A 19,050-nucleotide genomic window follows, 5' to 3' on the forward strand; every position below is an offset into this window, starting at 1 on the left:
AATTCCAACAACACGTTTTCAAAATGACATTTTCTCTTATTACTCTTTACAGTGTAAAAGGTATACACTATAGTTCTCATCTAATTGATTCTTTGGAAAAAAAGAGGAAATAAAGTTAGTTTTCACTGATTCTATGGGCAATACTTATCTATTTATGTTATATATATTTTTATATAATGTATATTAATGTTTCTTTAGGATAAACATGTAAATATACATTTATTTTAGGGGGGGGGTTTTATAATGTATATTGTTCTTCTGTAGCATGTAACTAAACACCTATAGATAAATTTAGGTCTTCATTAAAAGTACATGAGAAAAGTAACAGGAAACAGGTAAATCATTTCTAGCAGTATGTTTAAAGTTTCAGGTTCTTTAGTATTTACAGCAGTTTATGTCAACCGATTTTTTTCCGAAGATAATGTTTGAAATGTATGTAATTTTGTAAATTCCAGTATTTACAAAGAAGAGAGTCTTCTAATTGTGTGTGAAATAATTTTATTCACGTGGGAGGCAGTGAGAAATGACAAACACAACATATTTAAATAAAAACTTAAGATGATAAAACTTAAAATGATAAAATTGCAATTGCAATTGCAAAAGAGTTTATGGCATTATTTTGTCACTGTTGAAACCATTAATAACATAAAAACCATGATTTAAAAAATAATATCTGTTTTAAGTTTGGGCTCTTGTACTTAACTTAGCAGTAAAAGAGGTTGTATCTAGTCTGCATTAATCTGAACAGAGCAGTTTGTAAAAACATAGGTGCAAACCGGCGGCTGGGGAGCCAGTGAACGACGCAGACTTGAAAAAGCATCCAGTGTCTCATTTTCTTCATGGTTGGAATCCCCAGCTGCAGCAGAGTCTTCACCATGCGGCTCTTCTTCACCACTGCCGTCTCCATCCAGCACAGACGAGGACTGTCGGGACTGGAACACCACATCCACAAACTCTAGTTGTCGAAGTCCACGCAGGAGACGGCAGCTTCGGACTATCTGCATCTCGCTGAGTGTGCAGGCCCAGAGGCACAGACGTTTCAGGTCCTTCAGACGGCTTGCACAAAGTAGACCTGGCCCCACTTCTCTACCACCCAGACTCAACTCCTCCAGTCCAAGCCATCCTGCTCCAAGACCTAGGGAGGCCATCTGTAACTGGTAGCCCTGCCTTCCATTGATGCCTATTTCCAGAAACTTGAGCCTGGAAAGCCCTTCCACCCCACAGGCACCATCTTTAGCAGCACAGCTCCTCAGTCCATTGGCTGTCACACGAAAGGTGTCCCGCAGTTCCAGTCGACTCAGTCTCTCCCAGGAATTCAGACTCTGAAGATGATGATCAGTGAAGGATGGCACGTTGTTGAGAACCAAGGTCTCAATTTTTGTCCCTGATGGAGAGCAAAGCTTTCTTTCTTTCTGACACAGCTCTTGCAATCGAGCCCCTTCACTAGATGAGGGCTCTGCTCTTTCTTGAACAGTTGAAGATGGCAATATCTGGTTGAAAAAGCCAAGGGGCAATTCACAACTAGAAAGTTCCAGCATTTGCAGAGATGGAGGTAGGAGATGGCAACCGGTAAGGCCTCTCAGGTCGGTGTGCAGGAGATAAAGTTTTCTCAGTCGAGGGCACTTTGTGGACAAAGCCTGTAGCCAAGACTCTGAGAGAAAGGTGCCACCCCGGGCAGACAGCAGCAAACCACGTAACCGGAGAGACCTTAGTCCACAACCCAAGTACTGTTGTAAATTCCAGTATTTACAAAGAAGAGAGTCTTCTAATTGTGTGTGAAATAATTTTATTCACGTGGGAGGCAGTGAGAAATGACAAACACAACATATTTAAATAAAAACTTAAGATGATAAAACTTAAAATGATAAAATTGCAATTGCAATTGCAAAAGAGTTTATGGCATTATTTTGTCACTGTTGAAACCATTAATAACATAAAAACCATGATTTAAAAAATAATATCTGTTTTAAGTTTGGGCTCTTGTACTTAACTTAGCAGTAAAAGAGGTTGTATCTAGTCTGCATTAATCTGAACAGAGCAGTTTGTAAAAACATAGGTGCAAAACGGCAGCTGGAGAGCCAGTGAACGACGCAGACTTGAAAAAGCATCCAGTGTCTCATTTTCTTCATGGTTGGAATCCCCAGCTGCAGCAGAGTCTTCACCATGCGGCTCTTCTTCACCACTGCCGTCTCCATCCAGCACAGACGAGGACTGTCGGGACTGGAACACCACATCCACAAACTCTAGTTGTCGAAGTCCACGCAGGAGACGGCAGCTTCGGACTATCTGCATCTCGCTGAGTGTGCAGGCCCAGAGGCACAGACGTTTCAGGTCCTTCAGACGGCTTGCACAAAGTAGACCTGGCCCCACTTCTCTACCACCCAGACTCAACTCCTCCAGTCCAAGCCATCCTGCTCCAAGACCTAGGGAGGCCATCTGTAACTGGTAGCCCTGCCTTCCATTGATGCCTATTTCCAGAAACTTGAGCCTGGAAAGCCCTTCCACCCCACAGGCACCATCTTTAGCAGCACAGCTCCTCAGTCCATTGGCTGTCACACGAAAGGTGTCCCGCAGTTCCAGTCGACTCAGTCTCTCCCAGGAATTCAGACTCTGAAGATGATGATCAGTGAAGGATGGCACGTTGTTGAGAACCAAGGTCTCAATTTTTGTCCCTGATGGAGAGCAAAGCTTTCTTTCTTTCTGACACAGCTCTTGCAATCGAGCCCCTTCACTAGATGAGGGCTCTGCTCTTTCTTGAACAGTTGAAGATGGCAATATCTGGTTGAAAAAGCCAAGGGGCAATTCACAACTAGAAAGTTCCAGCATTTGCAGAGATGGAGGTAGGAGATGGCAACCGGTAAGGCCTCTCAGGTCGGTGTGCAGGAGATAAAGTTTTCTCAGTCGAGGGCACTTTGTGGACAAAGCCTGTAGCCAAGACTCTGAGAGAAAGGTGCCACCCCGGGCAGACAGCAGCAAACCACGTAACCGGAGAGACCTTAGTCCACAACCCAAGTACTGACGCAGCAGGACCCACAGTGTACGTGATGACACCTTATAACAATTTGAGGTCCGTTAGCAATGTGTATGATGAGAAAAACAAAGAGGTTTTGTCAATAACCTTACAGACAAAGATACAAGTAAAATAAACACACACATAGATACAATGTTTTACAAAGTGCTCAATGTGAACTTTAAACGTAACACCTGAAGACAGCATAACACCTGAAGACAACAATTTTATTACAAATGCTTGTATTCAAAACAAAGGAAACATAAAGATTATGGCTGACGTCCCTGTCAATGCTGAAACCTGAGGCCAGAAAAGTCAGACTAGACCTGACTTTTCATATTTCAAAAAAGGATCACAGTCCTTGCTCCAACATTACTGCATTTTTAACTTGACGTTGCGATAGTATAAACTATATATATCTGTGTGTGAGAGAGAAAGAGAGTGAGAGAGAGAGAGTTTAAAAACTAATGTTCTATAACTTACTCTTTTCCATGTTGTTAGATCTACAAATCTCCAAAGTTTCTGGTCTTTAACAAGTCGTTTCCACCTCTTACACACCCTATAGTGTACAAATGCAATAAACAATTTCATCATGTGACTCCAGGCACAACAAAGGAGAGGCGTTTTGAGACACTTGTATAACGAATATATTGCGAAACAATGATAAGAAATATTTCACTTGTCTTACCTTCCAGCTCTGACGAGCTCACGTACGTTCAAAAACGACAAGACATCGATTAAAATGTTCTCGGGTAAAAAGTCTAAATTATAACCATCTATTTCTTCCATTTTTGTAAACAAAACTCACGGACCAATTTTCTGGACGCACACAATGTTACGTCTAATCCCACCGGAAACAGCTAGACGTCGACGGAAAGACCGAACTACTTTTAATATTAGATAAAATGCTATGTGAATAAACCATTATTTAGTTATTGCTATGAGTATTTAGCATATGAATATAAAAATAAAAAATAATTTTGTAAAAATATACCAAGAATTACAAAATATATGTAAAGCACCAAATCAGGATATTGTGTAAATATCCTGCTGTAGTGACGTTGCCGCCGTAGCGTTATGTCAACAGTACTCTGCGCATGCACGGACTACCGGACAAGATGGCGACCAGCAATGGTGGAGGAATGGAGGTGGATGGGGCAGGCGAGTATTATACAAAATTTCCTCTATTTCTGCCCCATTTGAAACTAACCGTGTTGTAGACCTTAACAAGTATATACTTGTGTCACCAGTGTTTGTAGAGATAGATTCCATAAATGTGGGAGGTGAAGCGCTGGCTAACAGGCTCGGATTAACGTACATTGCATTTTCTCGTGAAAAGTGTCAACAAATCAATCACACTAGTGATTTGATCGTTTCTCCTTCTAATTCCTTACTATAGAACAAGTTAGTGGTGTGATCGTTAACTAGTGAATTCACGTAGGTTCCAAAAAGAAACCATAATCCACATAACAATAATTTATTAATGCAGTGGTGGTCTGAGAAGTCAGTGCGATAAAGCAATAAATTATCTTCTCTCCCTCTGTCCACTATCAAGAGGTCGCCTCATCTGTGGTTAGACACATCTTTGAACAGTGTCAGACAATGTTATTCTATTAATTAGTAGCTTTTTAGCAGCAGGCTTACAATGGAGTCTATTTAAAAAATCAACCATCAAATCGTAAAAAAGACCATCTTCTACGTCCATTTTCTCTTTACCCTTTAAAAGGAAGACTTCTTGTAAAAATGTTCTCCATACCAAAAGACACAATATGTGTCTATACACAATGTTGATCTGACTCTTGCAATACTCCTACTCTTTTAGGGCCAGAACTATTCACTTAAACTCATCATTTAACTAGTGAGTTGATTAAAACAGTAATTAAGAGGCTCATCTACAACTCACAAAGCAAATGTAACTTATTTGTTGATGAACAACAGGTCCTTTAAAGTTTTTGTAGAATTTAAAAAGACTAGTTTTATTTGTTTACTTGTGTTTGTATGGTTGCAGCCAGCCCCGGTGTCATGGCCTCAGGAGTCACTGGAAGTGTGTCCGTAGCCTTACATCCTCTGGTTATTCTCAATATATCCGACCACTGGATACGTATCCGCTCACAGGAAGGAAGACCAATGCAGGGTAAATTGTGTGCAGTGTTGGTGCTCACCTGAATGAACATAAGCAGGGATTTTTTTTAACAGCAGCTGGTTTTTGTCTCCTGCTCAGTGATTGGAGCTTTGATCGGGAAACAGGAGGGTAGAAACATTGAGGTGATGAACTCGTTTGAGTTGCTGTCTCACACCATAGATGATCGAGTGCTTATTGACAAGGAATATTATTACACCAAGGAAGAACAATGTAAGTGAACTAAATGAAAAGTTTAAATAAAACAGCAAATACCTTTTAAGACCTACATTTTCTTTTACAGTTTTGTAATCACCGCAAATATGTAACGTTTAAGGTTTTAACTTCAAGCCTCATATGTGCTTTCGGTAATCTCTCTTTACCGTTTCATAATCTGTTCTAGTCAAACAGGTTTTCAAAGACATGGAGTTTTTGGGCTGGTACACCACAGGAGGTCCGCCTGACCAATCAGACATTCACATTCACAAACAGGTCAGTGGCCGAATAATCAAATTATATACAGTAAATCTAAATGACAACAGAAGACAAATAATTGTAATCCTCAAGAATCAGTGCAAGTTCTGTCAGTTAAGAAAAATAAGAAACTGCTGAACTACCTTCAAACTCTAGACAGATTTCGTTGGCGCAGCAGTGACCTCAAGTGGTCAGTGGAAAGTATAAAACAGTGTTCAACTTGAAGATTATCTGCATTTCCAATAATTCAAGAACACATGGTTAAATCACAAGTAAGGAAACAATGTTCTGGAAAATCTTTGTTAAACATGATTATGAATTAATCTAGTTAGTCTGCATGTTGATGCACCAATAATTGTTTTTGTGTAGTTGTAAATTCCTAAACATGAAATAAACCAAAATTGAATTTAAAAAAAATAATTCTCAGTAACTAAAAGATCTCTCCTTTCGTTGTCGAAGTTTTATTGTTATCAAATGAACATTGTCTTTGTGTGTTTCTACAAATACCTGAACTATTTTGTGGTAAAGGTTCTAAAACTATCAAGATTAAAAACAAATGCTACATAACTACATGCGTCTTCTTTTCCCAGGTGTGCGAGATCATTGAGAGTCCTCTCTTCCTCAAACTCAACCCAATGACCAAACACACTGATGTGAGTCCAGCAGCATTTCACTGTAGTAACACATGTATATTCAACTGCTCTAAACCTATTTGTTTTTCTCCTTTAGCTTCCTGTTAGTGTTTATGAGTCTGTTATTGACATCATCAGTGGCGAGGTAAAGTCTATATTGTTGAAATGTGAAATCCTAAAGACTATTTAGTTTTTACGTTAAATTATCTATATACAGTATATATTTTTTGGTAAATACATTGTTGCCTAGGCCACCATGCTGTTTGCCGAGCTGACCTACACTTTAGCAACAGAAGAAGCAGAGAGAATCGGAGTCGACCATGTAGCCCGAATGACGGCCACAGGCACAGGAGAGAACTCCACAGGTTTGTCCATAAAAGTGTCACTGCTGCTTTAAAGGTTTAACACAGTAAGGTAAATTGCAGCCATGTCCAATATACTTAGTACTGTGCAAAAAATATCAAACATGCAGACATTGTATATTCTCATATTTCAATAATAAATTGTATTATAGCTTATCGTGCACTTCTTATAAACATAATGCTAGATATTAGAACCAAAAATGCAACCAAACTTAGTCACTATATTAAAATGCATCCTGTCTGTTTGTCCCTCTTACTTTCTTTCCTGCCTCAGTCGCCGAACACCTCATAGCCCAGCACAGTGCAATAAAAATGCTCCACAGTCGGGTGAGGATCATTCTAGAATACGTCAAAGCTGTGGAAACAGGTGAGAGGAGAGACGTGGCAATTTGACGATACAGCAAAAGAATGTGGAGAGAAGTGTGGAAAAACAGCTGTTTTTAAAACAAACTTCCTCACTTTTACACCATCAGAGGCCCCTCTTTCCAAACACGCCCCAATAATTAGAGGCGCCTGTTTGATAGCATCCTGACAACATCTACACCACTTCCTTGTGTGCATATATACATATAGTAATTACCCAAGATCATAATTCATTGTGTTTTAACACAGTCACTAATCATTTCTTCTACCTTCACATTCTGAAGGAGAAGTTCCCTTCAACCACGAGATCCTTCGAGAAGCAAACGCCCTGTGTCACCGGCTGCCCGTCCTCAGCACCATAAAATTCAAAACGGACTTCTACGATGTAAGAAAGCTTTAAGTTCACACAATGTATATAAATTCAAATTATTTTTTTTTAGCAGCGAACCACTTGTGTCACGCTGTTTCCAAAAGTGCAGAAACTCCATGGTCTGCCCATCATTTTCTAAGTTACTGTAGCTAAAAATGTGGACTGAAATGAGTCACAAGACACTGTTTACTGACATCATCCGTTCTCAGACTTCAGCTAGAGATGTACAGATGTACCAGTAGATATCCTCCCACCACAAGGGGTAGAAGAACGACTGTGGGGTAAAAAAAAAAACCCACACCTGGGGAAATAAGTGCCTAGCTTGTGTTAAACGGCTGTGCCTCTGTGTCTCCCTTCAGCAATGTAACGACGTGGGCCTCATGGCCTACTTAGGAACCATCACAAAGAGCTGCAACAGTATGAACCAGTTTATCAACAAGTTCAACGTCCTGTACGACAGACAGGGCATCGGCCGCAGGATGAGAGGACTCTTCTTCTGAACGTTCGGCCTCTGGGCGGAGCCAGAGACAAACAAGCACTGCAGTTCCTCCTCCCTCTCTCTGATTTGGCTTTGTTTATATTTTGGTTAACAAAGACAGATTCTAAAAAGCCACAGTAGCTGTTTTCAAAGCAGTTTTCAGTTTCAACTTTACATGTGCATTACAGAGCACCAGTCAGTCGGAGACAAATACAAAATCAAGCAACAACAAAAAAAATCTGTATATTATTTTACCCCGATTGTTTTATTGTTTCTGTATGTAATAAATAATCTGCTGATTTTCTTCATGGGATGTAAATTGTTTTTTTTTTCTTCCTGAACTGAAATTTATGTAATAGTATATATTTTTACTTTTAATAGATTTGTCTCAAAATATTTAATTTTCTACTTCTTATAAAAAAAAAAAAAGGAAATAAGAGAGGACTAACAGTAGGCCATGACAAAACTGTGAGCTCATGTAATGGCCAAAAACACAAAGACACACAAATAGTTTGAAACCAGCTGTAGGACAACTCAAAAAGTAGACAAGTGTTGTATTTTACTGTTGAAAATTTTATTAAAATGCATTAACATATTTACCAGACACTTTTTATCCAAAGCAACTTACAATAAGGAGGATTAACAATCAAGTATGTGGTTCATCTGGGAATCAAACTAACAATCAAGTATGTGGTTCATCTGTGAATCAAACCCAGGGCTCTTTGCTCTCTGCTTCCGCTCTTTGCGCTCTGCTTCCAAGACAGGCATGCTAACTGCTACACTATGGAACACACTCAGGAAGGAAAGTGAACTCCTTGTCATTGTGACATACACAACAAAATGTGACTTCTGCATTTAACCCATCACCACAGTGAACAGTGGGCAGCTTTTTGAGCAGTGTGTGGGGACAGTGCCATGGTAACTTGGAACCTGCAACCTTCCAGACCCAAGTCTGCTTCCTTAACCACTAGCCACCTCAGCCTCATTATGCAGAATGTTCTGGCATTAGTGGGCGATTAAATAAAAAAAAAAGTTAATTCAATGAAAGGTTATTTTTAGCAACAAGTACAATACATTCCTGTAAAAATACAGATGAACAATGTAACAGGGGGCTCACCCTCAACACAGGTACCATTCAATGGTCTTTATAATACAAACTCAAAGAAAGACCGTCTTTCTGTGTCTCTCTGCCTGTGTCCGTCCTCTCCTATTGGTCCCTGCTCCTACTAATATAAGGAGAGGCATGATTAGCAGAATTGCGTTCACCTGTGTCACCTCCCTGATGCTCTCCTTCCTGCAGCTGAGCGCTAACTGCTGCCACACCAGCTACCAATAAAGCAACATTGCTACAAGTACATAAATAAATAGGAAATGTGTCAAATTTTAGTTGGATCTTGTGTCTATAATCATCAAGTATTAATTTGTGTATTGTAAAGTTGTTAAAATTATTGTACAATGGCCCTTTAATTTTTTTTCTGGGGGGGGGCTATAATTATTGTGCTGAAAAGTCTGGTTTCCCCTGTTTTATGGTAAAGGCACAGTGTGGAAAACTGTGAGAGGTGCGTTATTAAATGAGCCAATGAAAATCCGAGGTGGTGTGTTCATCTCGTTTGAAGCAGTGACCCTGCTGATCCTTCGCCTCAGGAGGTTTAAAAAAAAAAGAAAAAAAAGATAGACATTTGCAGCAGGAGGAAGAGGAGGAGGAGACAAGAGTTATGGCGTCTGAGTTTCTTGTCTGACAGGAGTCAGCATTTATATGAAGTAAACATAATAATGGGCTGTTTTAACTGCCACATCATGACACGGCAACAGCTTCAGCAGAAGAGGGGAAAAAAAGCAGTCAGAACTATGATTGTATGGTTGTGTTACATTTTATTCGCATGTATCCAATCATTTCCATTATACACTTGTTTGACTTCTTCAAACACGGTAACATAGACAGCAACAAATACAGATGCTGCTTTTATGGACCAGAAATCTGACAAACGTGCAACGCAGGAGATGGTATTAGTTTGCTTTGGGTTTCTTGAAAAAATGTTTTTATATAAGTAGTTCTTTTGACTGGCGGTTGGGAATGGTCCAGGTATTTAGTCTCAGTGTTTGGCTCACACACAGACACAGACAGAAGTTTTCATTTCACCTAATGGTCAGAAATAAAGAAAACCTTAAGGCGAGGAGTTTCAAGAAAACTTGCCTCAACAAACCCAACCACATCCAGTTGCCTGGTTCTAAACCTCTGCGTATGAAATGACCTGAATGACTGAGAACCTCCACAGACATGACTAAAGTCTCCTCCGGTGTTCTTTTGACAGAAGCACCGTCCGCTTCACACCTTTCATTCACTGCTCTCCTCAGGATCCTCAGCAGGATCAGCAGGCACTGGGTACTGGAAGCGGACCGGGTCATAGAGCTCATCCCTGGGGTCATATGGAACTGCATAGAAGGGGTAATGATACAACTTCTTGATAGGTTTGGGAGGTTCTGGCTCTGGCGCTGCTTCCTCCTCCGTCTCCTCTTCCACAGGCATTGGTGGAGGTGGTGGGACCACGACCGCTCCTTTGATAGGCCTGGGTGGGTGGTCAATAAGGCAGTCGGGGTCCCAGTAGGGGTCGCAGTCATACTCCATGCCTTTGTAAGTGCGGATGAGGGTAGGAGGTGGTGGAGGACCAGACTTCATTGCTGGTGGTGGAGCAGACTTCACAGGTGGAGGAGGAGCGGACTTCATGGAAGGAGGTGGTGCGGACTTCATTGAAGGAGGTGGTGCGGATTTCATGGAAGGAGGTGGTGCAGATTTCATGGAAGGATGTGGTGCGGACTTCATTGAAGGATGTGGTGCGGACTTCATGGAAGGATGATGTACTTTCTTAGGAGTGCAGTGAGGGTGATACCGCGGGTCGCAGAGCACAGGTACGGCACCAGTGGGCAGATAGACGATGTGAGGTTTACAGAGCGGGTCGTCTTTGTTGCACAGATACATCACATCAGCTTGGGATAGAGCTGGAACGAGAGGGAGGGCGGCGGGAGCAGGGGTGCCTTTTGGGACACCTTTCATGGAAGGAGGTGGAGCGAAGCAGTCCTTGTCCTTATCTGGGTCACACATGGGAATTCCCAATTTGTTCTGGTAATAGGAGGCATCGGGGCCGTAGGTGTGCTCCAGGTGCCTCATCTGCTGGTAGAGCATCCGCAGTTTGTCGATCTCATAGAGCTGAGAAGAAGAAGATAGAGAGGACAATGGAACTAAATTAAAAACATTGACACAGAGATATTTTTCTTTCTTGAAGGTTTAATTGTACAAAACTGCAGTCAGAAATGTCAATCTTTCAGAGTTTCAGTATCTTACCCCCTCGGTGTGTCCGATGCTGCTGTAATACTTGTAATAAGCTTGGAAGTCGGGGTTTGATCTGTACCATTTAGGGTCAATGTTGCGTCTGGCCCTGGAGTGAGACAGGAAGCTGTTTGCTTTCTCTGAGTCGATGTTCACGTGTCTGACGGGAACCATTTCTGTTAAAGACAGAGAATGTTACATTAGTGAGGAGAAAAGATTCAAAAATTCAAAAAATGATGTGAAAATCAAAATAAGGTCTGACTAAATGTAATCTAAATATGTCAGGATAATACCGATTTAACTGGCATAGTCAACTGTAATGGTTTGTCATCTCAGGAATGAGAAACTTTTTAATACAATAATATTGGAAAATTGTTTAGGTTGAAGAGAAAGGTGCTGGAAAAATAACATAGAAAATAATTCAAATAAGTAAATAACTTTGTCTGTTCTCACCTTCTTGCTTAAATGCATTCAGGACTGATTTGGCCTCCAAAAGCCCTGAAAGACAAGACCGGTTATTTTCTTAACTATTTCTCTGGATGTAAATGATATAGAAATGTAAATGATGAACTGATAGCTGACCTGAGAGCAGCACCAGACAGCACAGAGTGCCCCCCATCCCAGAAATAAGAAACTGTAGCTGACCTGAGAGCAGTACCAGACAGCACAGAGTGCCCCCCATCCATAATGTGGAAATCATTGTGAATCACTGCAAAATGAATCATGACTGAATGTTGTTGACACAACAAATATATTGATCCAAAGTATTTCTCAGAGACTTGAAGACAGTACAATCATTTCTTCTTAAATGATTACACAGAACCACCAACAACATAACCATTGAATAAACTGTGACAACGTTAAACAAAAGATGAATCACTAGATGGTGACATTTAAGTCAATGTCAGATATTTTTCATAATTGTTATAATCAACTATTATACATTTTTGTGCAGCTACATGTTGTGACACCTTTACTGAATGAGCTGATGCTTTTGAATTCACTAATAACTATAGTTCTATACAAATAGTCCATGATTATTATAATCAGTATCACCATCTATGGCCTTTGAACACTTAGACAAATTCCAATTTTCAACCATATTGCATTTAACATTGCTAATAAATAAATAAATAAATAAATAAATGGCAAAACACAAAAATTAGGCCCTATCAGGTGATGGGCTGAAACTAAGGCAAAATTTAAAATTAAATGAATGAATAATTAGAAACTAAGACATGTCTCAAATACTAAGTCTTGGCTTTCTGTTTATCGTTCCAAATATTTTCTTGTGTCAATATAAAGAATGATATTTTACTCACCAGGCACAAGAGGCCGTCTTCACTGCACCGTGTGGGCCCAGTGTGGGTTAAATAGACGTCTCTGTGTCAGCTACACTAAAGGTCCACCTTCTGTCCAATGAGATCTCTCCATCTTTCAGACCTTAACTTCTGTCTCCTCCTCTTTTTTTCTATGTTTTAATAAGGGGGCCGTTGGCGCCCATTAGGATTAAAAAAGCCCCCTGGACTTCAGCAGTTAGGACATAAAGAGAACAGACTTCAAATGGAAACTTCCACCATTAACGTCTGTGTGTAAAGCATCACCTGCTGAGATAACTGCAACTCTGGGTGGAAAATGCTGTCTACGAACACAATTTTCTAGTCAAAAAAGGGAAAAAAAATTATACATCATAATTTACACAGCCTTGGATCGTGTTTTATGGTGTTTAAAAGCTCACAGCAACTGAAGGTGGTAATTTTTTAACCCAGAGGACACCTGCTTTTCTATGGACTCAGTAGAAAAAAATGAGGAAGCTGCCTTTATTGTCTCAACATGTTGGTGATAAAAAAATGGGGGAAATGAACTAACTGACCTTGTGTGCATGCACTAAAATTCAGATTTTTGACATTTTTCTTTTAAAAGAAATCATACAATGATTGACATTTTGTAGATAACCCAGTTTATATGGTTTGTATCCATAAACTGTAAACTGCTAGACTTCATTATTAATTTAGCTAAGAACACAAAAAAATAAAAAATAAAAAAATAAAATAAAAACAAAGTTAGACATTAAGCTAAATGACATACCCCCTTCTGATATATAAAACCTGTCAACTTTTAACTGGTAAACGTCAGCTAAAATCAGGTCAGTAAAAACTTCGACAAATATGACAAAAACACCTTAATGTTTGCAGAGAAGGTTAACAAAATTAACTAAAAAGCTTACTAATATTATTATAACAAACAATAAAAAAGAAAACAGAACAATTAGCTAAAATGTAGAAACACACACAAAAATTTGCACTTTTTGACAAATGTACTTTTGATTTTCTCCCTTACCATTGGTGTCTACTAAGCTTTTAGTATAGAAGATGCTAACAGTTTAGCACAAGAGCGATGCAGCTCTTTAGGATTAGGATGACAGCACATGAGCACAAATAAAAGGAAGAAAAATGTTTTTTTGTTTGTTTTCTTTTTAAATAAAAGTTGCACAAATTGTTTGTTTTCTTTTTAAATAAAAGTTATCTTAAGACATGTAGGCAAAAGCAAATAACATTGGACTAATGTAGCTCAAAGAAACACTTTCAGATGCCACGTTGATTAGCATCAGTCATGATTGGTTGCAGTTTCCTGTTAACATGTTTTACAGGGAGTGAAAAGTGTTACTATGGGCTGCATCATGTCAACACTAGACCTCTAATAAACACATTTCTTTTTAAAAGGTGCCTTCAGCTTTGACCCAAAGTGTGGTTATTTAGGTGCTGGGGCCAGGAATAGGCCACACTAACATGAAAACATGGCTGCCAACAGGCTTGTTTTGACAAAGTTTTATTTCATGCTACGGACATGACAAATATTAAACCTGTCCTAATGACAAACAAGGGTGACCCATTTCTTTACCTGTTAAGTCTTAGCCATACTGAATTACACTTACCTTTATTGTATTAAGAGCAGATCTTCAATAACAGCTGCAGGTAATTTATAATAGATCACATGTCAAGCTCAGCAGGAGGATTTAACCTAAAATATGAAAACAAAAAGGTGGACAAAAATTGACCAAACAGTGCAATACTGAACCATTCTTTATTAGTACTCTCACAACACATGGTTCCTTCTCATCCACTCTTTGCTACTTTTTAATCTAAATATAAAATGTACAGAAAAGCTCTTCTCCAGATGAAGCTTTAAGCTTCTAGTTGCAGAAAGTTTCCAATAACAAGCTCTGACATATTTACAGGCAATTTTACTGATAACAGGAATAATTAACAATGAACTTGAGAAGCAGAATTTTTGCAATGTAGTCAAAATAAAAAACCCTCCAGCTCCAGAGTTTCACAAAATGCTAGCCAATGAAGTGATGTTTTTGAGAAACTCAAAGAGCTTGATGTGAGCTGAAACTCAGGTCAAGTTTTTTTTTTTTTTTTTAAACAAATGTGATGCGAGTGCGGGCCTGGTTGATCTGCCACACGTTCAGCTCCTCATACTCCTCCAGTGCCTCCTGGAACTGTGCAGGAGTGAAGCCACGAGACACACATCGCTGCTCAGCCTCTGCCATACGAACCAAACCGCCTGCTCCACCTTTGCCAACCACGCCCTCTGTGGCCAGTTCACGAACCAATGAGAAAATGACGTCAGCTGGACGCTGAGCTCTGGAATAATAATAATAAAAAAAATTCAAACAAAACTGTGGGGAAAAAGAAATACCTGAACAGTCCTCAATATTTTCCACTTAAAGTCAAATGTAGAAAATGTTTGCAATAAACTAATAAATGTTTTGATTTAAAAGATGGGAAATAACCAACGTTTGCTGTATTCAAGCTAAGTTTTGGAATACAGGCAGAGAGTCAATACAGAAAGCTAAGGAAAGAGGCTTCACTGATTCATCTAGAAATGTAGGTTTTACTGAGGCATGCTAACTTCATTCAAATAAATGTTTGAAAAATGTTCTGAAGTTCATTTTCAAGAGGCGTGAACATTTCCGACACCGTTCTCAGTCAACATGCTGCCATGTGAAACCAGCGCCATAAAAACTGCTGCTGAGCTTTAACAGCTTCCTGCAGGATATGCAGCTACTGTTAGGGGCAAATGAAAGACTCGTAAAGACAACGGTGTCCTCTTGCTCTACATGCTGACATCACTCCATCATTAAAAGCAGCCCTTCACCCCAGTGTTAACACAAACCTTGTGCTGCTCGACTTGTCGGCCTGGAGTGAGTCCTTGGACATTTCCATCAATCTCATAGCTTCGTTGACGTCCTCCTTCTCCACAGTGTCCATCATGCGGAGACGTGCCTGAAGGAGTCACGACACAAACACAGTTGGGAGTAAATTTAAGAAGAGAAGGCATCAGTAATGGCGGAGGGAAGACCTAACTTTCTTTTTCGAATGTGTACGATGCGCTGTGCCGGCACTGTCAGACCGAGACAAGTGCAATGCCTTCTGGGAAGGTCGGCAATTGCCCAAGTCTCCGCCTCTCAACACCAGCTAGTCTCTGAAAGCTGAAATAAGAGCAGCACACCTGAATACTTTCATATAAACTCAGAGTTGCCTTGATGCAGCAAAGGTCTGCATGTAGCTATGCCCAGAAAGTTGGATGACTGTTCTGCTCTTGGTCAGTTTTGCATGGGTTTGCACAGCTGCACTGAATGCACCAGGCTGACTGCCCACCCTGCAAAGCTGAATAGAAGCAGAGAAACTTTAATCAGTTTCGTACCTGCACCGATTTAATAAAATCATAATATTTACAATCTGAATGGCAGATGACATCCAGATGTGAGGTCAGTAGTACAGTTTAACCCAACACGCATGTGGAGGCGGTGGCAGAAGCCTGCCCCCTTGTGGACATTTTGCTGTAGCACATGGCCGGCCTGTCTGCCGGAAGTGCTGGTTTTGCAGTAGGTGAAAAGACTGCTACCTGCACAAACAGCACTTTTGGCAGCCAGAGGCCAGAACAGTGAACAAACACTTCAGGAATCATCTAAAGATTAACTGTTCAATTGAACTTCTGTCAATAAATAACTACAAAGATACGAGAAAATTAAAATGTTACAAATAAGACAACATGTTCTATTGTGTTACTGGACTCTGTTCAAATACTAATATAAAAAAGGTTTTAAATACTTGAAATATGTATAATATTTGACTGTTACATAAACCTTATTGAAATTGAAAATTAAGCAGCAGATAAACTCGAACCTTAATTGAAAATTAAGCAGCAGATAAACTCCAGCACTTTAAAGAACAGTAACAACAATTCCAGTGGTTGGAGTCGACTGTATGATTTGGTCCAGTGTGAGAAAGAAGTGCTCACATTGCAGTAGAACTAGGTTATTACCACTACCTGCACTGTAAGCACTTTATCTCACACTGGACTGATGAAGACGCCCAGGAGGATGGACAACTGGTAATGACTTTCTATCACAGTATCTAATCCAACAGAATGAAAGGCACTGGTCGATGATTATCAGTTGATAAAAACACAGCCCACGTTGTGTGACAGTGACCAACTGTATGGTTCTCACCAGGGCGGTGGATAGACGCAGGATGGAGAGCAGGGTACGGGCAGAGGTGAATGTGGTGTCTTTGCTGACTCGGGCCTCTTTCCTCATCTCCACATAAGCGGCAGTGATGTAATCAGCCAGATTTTCTGGAACCACTGGCTGACGCTTTTTACACAGTGCGATGTATCGTCTGAGGAGAGTTTAAGGTGCATTGTTTACTTTGACATTTCCCCACTGCTACAATTGTTCTCATGTTTGTGTTCCAATGCTTAAAATACAGGTGCATTACCTCATGAGCTTCATCTCGATGGGTGTGAAGTGAGATGGTGGCTGGCGGCAGTGTTGGTGAACGTATGTGATGTGATGGGCCAGACGCAGATCAGCATCGGCGTCCGGTTTGTCTTGGATCAACCAGAGGAGGTCGAAACGAGAGAGCAGAGCTGCAGGCAGCTGGATGTTCTGCTCGAGGCTCTTACGTGGATTATAGCGTCCATAAGCAGGGTTGGCCGCAGCCAGGATGGAGCAGCGGGCATTGAGGGAGGTCATGATGCCTGCCTGATAAGACGATGACATTTAAAAAAGGTTACATATATTTTTTTAATAAAGATTTAAGTCAAAATGACTTTTGCCATTACGAAGAATACAAAGAAAGCACATTTTAAACAGACACTCATAGTGCCCTCTGCTGGATCAGAGAATAGCAGGGGCTTTCGTCTCACCTTTGCTATGGAGATGGTCTGCTGCTCCATCACCTCGTGGATGGCCGTGCGGTCTGCATCTGCCATCTTGTCAAACTCGTCAATGCAGCAAACACCCAGATCAGCCAGCACCAAGGCTCCACCCTCTAGGGTCATTTCTCCAGTGATGGGGTCACGCATCACCGCCGCAGTCAAACCTACACCTGAAGATCCGCGGCCTGTGGTGTACTGACCTGAAGATCAGAGGACAAAAAAAAAAAGATATGAATTAAAAAGTCAGAAACATTTAAACAATCCGCCTTCATAGTTAGTCGTGTCCAACTCTTCAACTAGGTGATTATTTTACCTACTCTACCTAAGGTTTTGCTCTACTGTAAGAACAAAGAGTTAAACCTGATAAAACAACAGAGGAGCAAAACATAAACTCACTTCGCGGAGCCAGACGGTCGATGTAGGAGAGCAGCTGGGACTTGGCCACTCCAGGGTCTCCCATCAGGCAGATGTTTATGTTTCCTTCAGGTGGAAAAGACAAAACAGGAAGAGAGTTGTCACTTTTACAGAATTCCACCAGGAGAAAATGTTATCAGCTTGTTTTAAAAACAAGCAACTGGGATAATTTGCTACTGATAGGTTTCAGGAGAATCTCTCTGAAGAGGTTTTTTTTAGATTTTCTCACCTCTGATCTTCATGCCTTTAGGTGCTTGTTGTACTCCCCCAACCAGGAGCAGAAGAAGAGCCTTTTTCACGTCTTCGTGTCCGTAAATCTCAGGTGCTATGGAGCCGGCCAGTTTCTCATAGAACCCCTCGTCTGTAGATCAAATCCACTTGCGTTATTCTATGAGCATGAGAACACTTTCTTCATGGCGAATAATTGAATTGCATTCAGAATCTCACCTGTGATGTCACGCAGCTCCACCTCAGACAGCTCGTCATTTCCGAGCTCATCATCTTCTGTTTTGTTCATCAGTGTGATGCTGTGTGCCTCCATGTAGGTTTCTGACAGGAGACCCTAAAAAAAACCCAACAAATGTCATGCATTGATGAGGATCATAAGTTACTCCAACATTAAAAAACAGAAAAATCAGAACCATCTGTTAACAATTTATATAAAGTGAACAGAGTATCCACTAACAAGCTGGCTATAATTTTGTTAAAAGAAATCATATGTTGGTCTTGAAAAAATGTGGACATATGAGATGAAGCTTTGGAGCATCAAATTTGTTCTAAAGTAGAAATAGACTAGAGGATGGGCCTATTTCAAAAATTAAAAATAATAAATAAAAATACAATCCATCAAATCTCTCTTTTCTTGTGTTGAGTCAGAGTTCACTCACTTGAACACTTTGACTGAATCCTGCTTTCAGCAGTGGGAGGAAAACTCCTGTGATGGCCACATGGTCACCAGGCTGAGCCAGACGTGTGTTTTCTCCACGGGCAAACACGGACATGCTCCTTGGAATATTACCAACGGGCACCTGATCACTCTGTGTGAAGAAAATGGAATGAGAGAAAGAAACAAAATAATGAAAGCAGACCGAAGTCACATCTTGCTGACTTTATTTGGGGTTTTCTTACATGTTCTTGGATTTTAAGCTCCTGAAATTTGACAAACTTGGAGCCTCTGGTCTGCAAGTAGAGACGACCCCCGGATTTGTTGGTGACACAGTCCTGACTGGGACACATGACCAGAGGCATGAAGGAAGGAGACTGAATCTGAGG

At 40.5% G+C, this 19,050-nt stretch overlaps 5 protein-coding genes across 7 annotated transcripts in view; 1 reads left to right on the plus strand and 4 right to left on the minus strand.

Annotated features, from left to right (window-relative positions):
• Positions 1-574: 574 nt before the first annotated feature.
• Positions 575-1,827, minus strand: LOC112488209 (uncharacterized). Its single transcript, XM_025063347.1, has 2 exons — positions 1,821-1,827; positions 575-1,762 (listed from the first exon to the last, which is right to left on the minus strand). The coding sequence occupies exons 1-2, from the start codon at positions 1,825-1,827 to the stop codon at positions 726-728; spliced, it is 1,044 nt and encodes a 347-aa protein (XP_024919115.1). The 3' UTR covers positions 575-725.
• A 35-nt stretch (positions 1,828-1,862) lies between these two features.
• On the minus strand, positions 1,863-3,875 carry LOC103390610 (F-box/LRR-repeat protein 12). The gene is made up of 3 exons (XM_025063252.1): positions 3,699-3,875; positions 3,494-3,569; positions 1,863-3,051 (listed from the first exon to the last, which is right to left on the minus strand). Exons 1-3 carry the CDS (start codon positions 3,797-3,799, stop codon positions 2,014-2,016), a joined length of 1,215 nt encoding a protein of 404 aa, XP_024919020.1. The 5' UTR covers positions 3,800-3,875; the 3' UTR covers positions 1,863-2,013.
• A 171-nt stretch (positions 3,876-4,046) lies between these two features.
• cops6 (COP9 signalosome subunit 6) lies at positions 4,047-8,121 on the plus strand. The gene is made up of 10 exons (XM_008326535.3): positions 4,047-4,171; positions 5,019-5,144; positions 5,232-5,363; positions 5,533-5,621; positions 6,194-6,256; positions 6,333-6,380; positions 6,486-6,600; positions 6,872-6,964; positions 7,245-7,345; positions 7,690-8,121. Exons 1-10 carry the CDS (start codon positions 4,108-4,110, stop codon positions 7,828-7,830), a joined length of 972 nt encoding a protein of 323 aa, XP_008324757.1. The 5' UTR covers positions 4,047-4,107; the 3' UTR covers positions 7,831-8,121.
• Positions 8,122-9,663: 1,542 nt separating this feature from the next.
• Positions 9,664-12,535, minus strand: and4 (actinodin4). 2 transcript variants are annotated; one of them, XM_008326536.2, is made up of 5 exons: positions 12,456-12,535; positions 11,779-11,842; positions 11,587-11,631; positions 11,149-11,309; positions 9,664-11,013 (listed from the first exon to the last, which is right to left on the minus strand). In XM_008326536.2, exons 2-5 carry the CDS (start codon positions 11,831-11,833, stop codon positions 10,144-10,146), a joined length of 1,131 nt encoding a protein of 376 aa, XP_008324758.1. In that variant the 5' UTR covers positions 11,834-11,842; positions 12,456-12,535; the 3' UTR covers positions 9,664-10,143. The 2 variants fall into 2 exon arrangements, with proteins under 2 accessions (XP_008324758.1, XP_024919256.1); XM_025063488.1 differs by lacking the exon at positions 12,456-12,535 and having other exon boundaries at positions 11,779-11,998.
• A 1,663-nt stretch (positions 12,536-14,198) lies between these two features.
• mcm7 (minichromosome maintenance complex component 7) overlaps positions 14,199-19,050 on the minus strand; it is a 9,838-nt gene continuing 4,986 nt past the window's right edge. The window contains exons 6-15 of one of the 2 annotated variants that reach the window (XM_008326537.3): positions 18,907-19,044; positions 18,666-18,815; positions 18,226-18,340; positions 18,008-18,139; positions 17,761-17,844; positions 17,353-17,564; positions 16,923-17,188; positions 16,655-16,823; positions 15,316-15,425; positions 14,199-14,783 (exon numbers count right to left, since the gene is read on the minus strand). In XM_008326537.3, coding sequence (XP_008324759.1) covers positions 14,558-14,783; positions 15,316-15,425; positions 16,655-16,823; positions 16,923-17,188; positions 17,353-17,564; positions 17,761-17,844; positions 18,008-18,139; positions 18,226-18,340; positions 18,666-18,815; positions 18,907-19,044 — 1,602 coding nt within the window. In that variant the 3' untranslated portion in view covers positions 14,199-14,557. The remainder of the gene's footprint in view (positions 14,784-15,315; positions 15,426-16,654; positions 16,824-16,922; positions 17,189-17,352; positions 17,565-17,760; positions 17,845-18,007; positions 18,140-18,225; positions 18,341-18,665; positions 18,816-18,906; positions 19,045-19,050) is intronic. The other variant, XM_017039487.2, reaches the window with a different exon arrangement.

Source organism: Cynoglossus semilaevis, chromosome 15 (assembly GCF_000523025.1).
Source record: "Cynoglossus semilaevis isolate Cse_v1.0 chromosome 15, Cse_v1.0, whole genome shotgun sequence".
NCBI classification, from domain to species: domain Eukaryota; kingdom Metazoa; phylum Chordata; class Actinopteri; order Pleuronectiformes; family Cynoglossidae; genus Cynoglossus; species Cynoglossus semilaevis.

Bases quoted from the DNA above. Each gene is read 5' to 3' on its own strand.
- and4 (XM_008326536.2), bottom strand. From the start codon at position 11,833: ATGATTTCCACATTATGGATGGGGGGCACTCTGTGCTGTCTGGTACTG. The intron at 11,632-11,778 runs GTCAGCTACAGT...CTTGTCTTTCAG, and splicing joins CTGTCTGGTACTGCTCTCAG to GGCTTTTGGAGGCCAAATCA. The intron at 11,014-11,148 runs GTAAGATACTGA...TCTTCTTCTCAG, and splicing joins GCATCGGACACACCGAGGGG to CTCTATGAGATCGACAAACT.
- cops6 (XM_008326535.3), top strand. From the start codon at position 4,108: ATGCACGGACTACCGGACAAGATGGCGACCAGCAATGGTGGAGGAATG. The intron at 4,172-5,018 runs GCGAGTATTATA...GTATGGTTGCAG, and splicing joins AATGGAGGTGGATGGGGCAG to CCAGCCCCGGTGTCATGGCC. The intron at 6,601-6,871 runs GTTTGTCCATAA...TTCCTGCCTCAG, and splicing joins CACAGGAGAGAACTCCACAG to TCGCCGAACACCTCATAGCC.
- LOC103390610 (XM_025063252.1), bottom strand. From the start codon at position 3,799: ATGGAAGAAATAGATGGTTATAATTTAGACTTTTTACCCGAGAACATT. The intron at 3,570-3,698 runs GTAAGACAAGTG...TGTACACTATAG, and splicing joins GAGCTCGTCAGAGCTGGAAG to GGTGTGTAAGAGGTGGAAAC. The intron at 3,052-3,493 runs GTAAGTTATAGA...AATTGTTATAAG, and splicing joins ATCTAACAACATGGAAAAGA to GTGTCATCACGTACACTGTG.